Source organism: Penaeus monodon, chromosome 13 (assembly GCF_015228065.2).
Source record: "Penaeus monodon isolate SGIC_2016 chromosome 13, NSTDA_Pmon_1, whole genome shotgun sequence".
In the NCBI taxonomy this organism is placed as follows: Eukaryota; Metazoa; Arthropoda; class Malacostraca; order Decapoda; family Penaeidae; genus Penaeus; species Penaeus monodon.
Window position 1 is genome coordinate 12755064 of NC_051398.1, and position 4672 is coordinate 12759735.

Sequence of the window (4672 nt, forward strand, 5' to 3'; positions counted from 1 at the left end):
CATATTCATTCATTTGTAAGACATTTAATCATTCATTTGTGAAATATATCATTTAATCATTCATTTTGTGCAATGTATAATTTAATCATTCAGTTGTGAAAAATACCATTTAATCATTTATTTGAGAAATATATAATTTTATAATTTATTTGTGAATTATATAATTTAATCATGCATTTGTGAAATATACTCTTAAAGAGAGAGAAAAAAATTCAGTTAGGGAGAAATATAGCAAAGTTCAACTTATTTACTTTTTTTCCAACACCAAACATATACATGAAATATGTCTGGAACCTTATAATCACTTTGCGAGATGCAAGATCTATCACCACGTTACTTAACTTGTTCAGTGTTGTCCGTCTTTTCCCTCAGTCAAGCACAGCCAAGGTCGGTGCTACGTAATTATACACCTCAGTATACGCGGACTACTGAGGTGTATAATTACGTAGCAGGGCGTTTGCATTGTCATGGAATTCACTACAACTCCTTGGCGGCATCGGAGAGCGTAGCCTCGGCTCGTCTGGAAGATCTCCTCATCCTTGGTTCGGGAGTTGAAAACCAGTTCAGCTCCATTTCTCTTCCGGTGGACCAGGGCCCTCACACGGCAGGTAGATTTCTGGCGCTGGGGCACCAGTTAGGCGGGATTCAAACTCGCAGAAGAGGCGGAGCGATGAGAAGACTCAGAAAAGGATCAGCATAGCAGACAGTACAGAGATCCAATATCGGACATCGAATCTGGAACAGACTCCAGATGTTGCCAAAATTACAGTCACCATACATCAATATATCTGAGGGAGAAAATATGTTTAGCAACAAAGATCATGGCAAATTATACAAACTCATATCACACAAAATAACTATACAGGCTCAGCAGGACCTTGAGACCTGGTTTTCACAGTGTTTCCTTGGGCTTTGCTAGACTAAGTAAAGTACGAGATATAGGATCAGAATCAGTTCCTCAGAAGGATAAAATCGTTTCAACTGATTGAGATGCACCGACAATAATTTTAATTACAAAAGTTACAGGTCCAGTCTTCTTAGTAATACGCTAGGGGCCAGACCACTTCAGTGCCAAGGCTCTACTTGCATCTTTAGTCACCGAAGTTTCTTTTCAACACCAAAGTTTCTTTATACGCTAATCATGGTATCTTGCTTCCGTTGCTCGAGCTAGTTGAGAGTATGTAGCAGCAGTTTTCCATGCTTTCTGCACTTTCCTCAACGTATCATAGGTTCTACCTTCATCGTATTTGGTAATCCTGTATATTATACCAGCTGGAGGGTTACAATTATAACCTGTAAATGGATACCAGGGAACAGCATTAACAGACCTCTGAACGGCAGAGTTCAAGGCATATCTAACATAAGGCAGGTATTCATTCCAGGACAACGGAGATTCTTCAGAGAGGATGGATAAGGAATCTTTTATCGTCCTGCGTCTGTTCAATCTGTAGCGTTTACTTTAGTTCTTGATATACTCTACGGATCTCTTCGCCACATTTCAATGTGCTATATTTCATCTGTCTGATCACTGAAAAGGACGTGATGTGGTAACGTATGGCCCTTTTCCTTATTTAATTTAGGGCTCAGAGATATTCATCTTTGGTGTTGCTTTCATATTTAAAGGCAGTCGTGATATGGCTCTGGTTTACGTAAAACAAAGATTTCAAAACCTGCAAAACTTACAAATAAAATTAGTTTTAAAGTAAAACAAAGAAATAAAAACCCATGGAATCCAACGAAAGACTAATCTAAAACCAAGACCATACACGATAAAACAAAACAAAAATAAAAATGAAATAGAAGATTATAGTAAAATTAAGAAATTGAAATTGATAAAATACAAAAAATAAAAAGGGTTCGTTCTAGAAAAACTCAGTTACGGGTTCTGTATTTTACATGAAGGAGGGGCAGCGTACATGAACATAACCAGTTTAATAACTATTACCTTAGTATATATGACGTCTCTGATGTTTCCGATGTCGTGTTTCGCCGCCTCGCAATGCGAAAATATAATAGCATAAAAATGAACACAATATAAATAGAGAAAATATCGAAAAAACAAGTCTCTCTTTCTGACTTCGCTGAAGTCTCGGGCCTGAGTGGCGGTTCCCTTTTTATTGTTTATGCCCTGCGCATTTTCACCTGCGCAGTGACATCAGCGCACAACGGCAATTAAATAAACAGCGCCTTTTTCCCTTGCGCAAAACCATGTGCCGTTTTAACTTTTCGTTCGTGTATACTAAATGTTTGAATTCACGTTGTAATTTTAGCACTTCATTCCTAATTTCGCATATCTGTCTGCGCATCCGCGCAGAGGGCACCCTCATCGGCTACGGCCAGCGGATACGAGGGGAAACTCCAACATTTCACTCGCTACAAATCATACCATTTGAAGAAGGGTGGAATGGTGTGGTTAGTGAAGTTTTTATTTGAACTACCTTGCAAACTTCAGAGAACAGCTTATTATTAAACTTTTAGCATTTTCAATAACTAACATCTTAGGGGCTCCAAATAGTGTGACGTATTCGTGAACAAAAGCATTGGCTACCGTCTCAGCCTGCTTATCTGGCAAAGCTACAAGTTGCACGGCTCTACTAAGATTGTCCACAGTAGATAAAACATAACGTTTACCGGAGTAAGATTGATAAGAGTCCATTAAGTCCGCACTGACATGATCCACTGGTTCTTTCACTTCTGGCATTAATTAATTATTTAAAATTATCTGCCGCGTCAACAGCTAAGGTCATTAACGGCGAATACCTTGTTAAATAGAAATATTAAAATGTTTAAAACTTTAAAAATCTATCAATAAATATCTTAGAAATAACAATAAATATATTAAAAATTAAAACAAATATTATTCTCTAAGTGTATAAAATTATTGCATAAACATTATGCATAATTAGATTTTATTGAAAATATTAGTCTCCCTAAGGAAACTAATAAGACTCTCTATATCACAATCCTCCCCCAATACATTTTTCAGTGTATATGAGGGAGACAAGTTCATACGTCTTTGGTCTGAGAATGTTGCACATCTTTCCACTACATGTGCTATTGTTAATGGCTCTTGGCATCCCTCACAAAATGCTTGACTTTTAGACATCATCGGTCCATGAGTCAGTCTTGTGTGCCCAATTCTTAGTCTTGTTAATGCAACTTCCACTTTTCGGTTGGGATGAATGCTAGTCACCCAACTGCCAAGGTCATCTCTAATCTTTCGCAGTTTGTTTCTGGAGGTATGCCTCCATTGTTCCTTCCATTTATTGCGAAGATAACTCCTGATGCTGGGTTTCAGATCGGTGTGTGGGAGAGGAAAACGAGCATCACAAGGCTGAGCAGCAGCTGGCTTGGCCTTCTGATCAGCTCGTTCATTCCCACTGATACCAAAATGTGCTGGCACCCAACACAGAGTTATCTTTTTGCGTGTTGATATCAGTACAAGCCAATCTTGAACCTCCCTCACTACTGGATATGATGAGTTTAAGCTCTTGATTGCTTGCATGGCACTACGAGAGTCACAATATATCACAATAGAATGGTTCGTAAAATCTCTAATCATCTTAACTGCTGCAATGATAGCATGTAACTCTGCAGTGAAGATCGAGGCTGCTAGAGAAAGACTGCCAGATGCAGTCTTCCTTCTGCTCACTGCTGCAAAGTCCACACCATTTTAAGATTTCGAACTATCTGTATATATTGTATCTGATCCTGCTTCGGATCTTTCCCCTTTCCCAATTCCCACCAAATTCCAACTCAACTTGATTAGTTCAAGGGGGGAATTGGGGAATTCCGACAGCCAGAACCTTAGTGAGACTTAAATTAAGATCTTCCACAAGATTCCTCATTCTCCTACCATATGATCGGCTATCCTCAAGGGTGTTGAAAACCAATCTGGATGTAGGAGATCCTGGAATCTTTTGTAGTCTCGTGCTGCGAATTAGAGTCCATCTCCTTGCGCAAAAATGGCAAGTTGTATGGAAGTTCTGCTGCAGTCCTACTGAAGAACGACACTGGGTGTCGTTCCTGTTCTGCCCGAAGAGTGGAGAATCGGGCAGTGTAAGATCTCTGCCATGGATCTAGCTAGCTCATTAGCAACATCTTTTTTGTCTGTGATGATTATCTTTCCAGCGATCTTATGCACCTTAACCCATACCATACTAAGGGGGTCCTATAGTTAATCAAGGAGGCATACCCCCCAACGGAAGCCGCCTTGCCGCGGTTGGGGGGCTTGAGGTCCCAATGATCTGGTGAGCCAGACCAGAGGGCTACCCATACTGGAGGGGTCACCAGTGACGTGTAATTGCCGTGCGTGGCATCCCGTATTACCAGGAGACAGGAGTCCTGGAGGTTGAGCGATGCTGCACGCTGCGCCCTGCAGCTAGCAACACACCTCTTTGGTCCTTTATTCTGGTTCGGCGGGTGGCTTGATCAAGGCCCGGTCAAGTCAATCGGCTGGTCAAATATTGATGTGGGTGGCATAGCTACATGCTGATGTGCTGTTTGTATAAACTCTATGGAAAGCACAATACAGACTAGAATTCACTGCTGCTATGGTTCTCACAATTTCTGCTCGATCAGTACGATGAGCACTTCGCAGATTTCAAATTCTAAAAGCAACATCAACTAGCTCATTCAAAGGTGAACTTTCAACGGCTGCTAAGTGCAGTCT

At 40.5% G+C, this 4672-nt stretch overlaps 1 protein-coding gene across 1 annotated transcript; it reads right to left on the minus strand.

Annotated features, from left to right (window-relative positions):
* Window positions 1-1135: 1135 nt before the first annotated feature.
* LOC119579876 lies at window positions 1136-2701 on the minus strand. Its single transcript, XM_037927728.1, has 3 exons — window positions 2439-2701; window positions 1459-1560; window positions 1136-1355 (listed from the first exon to the last, which is right to left on the minus strand). Exons 1-3 carry the CDS (start codon window positions 2699-2701, stop codon window positions 1136-1138), a joined length of 585 nt encoding a protein of 194 aa, XP_037783656.1.
* Between the last annotated feature and the right edge of the window lie 1971 nt (window positions 2702-4672).

What these genes read in the sequence shown, in the direction of transcription:
- LOC119579876 (XM_037927728.1), bottom strand. Translation starts at nt 2,701, where the DNA reads ATGCCAGAAGTGAAAGAACCAGTGGATCATGTCAGTGCGGACTTAATG. An exon ending in TGTTCTCTGAAGTTTGCAAG is followed by an intron (nt 1,561 to 2,438) that starts GTAGTTCAAATA and finishes AATAAGGAAAAG; the next exon opens with GGCCATACGTTACCACATCA. An exon ending in AGAGTATATCAAGAACTAAA is followed by an intron (nt 1,356 to 1,458) that starts GTAAACGCTACA and finishes GCCTTATGTTAG; the next exon opens with ATATGCCTTGAACTCTGCCG.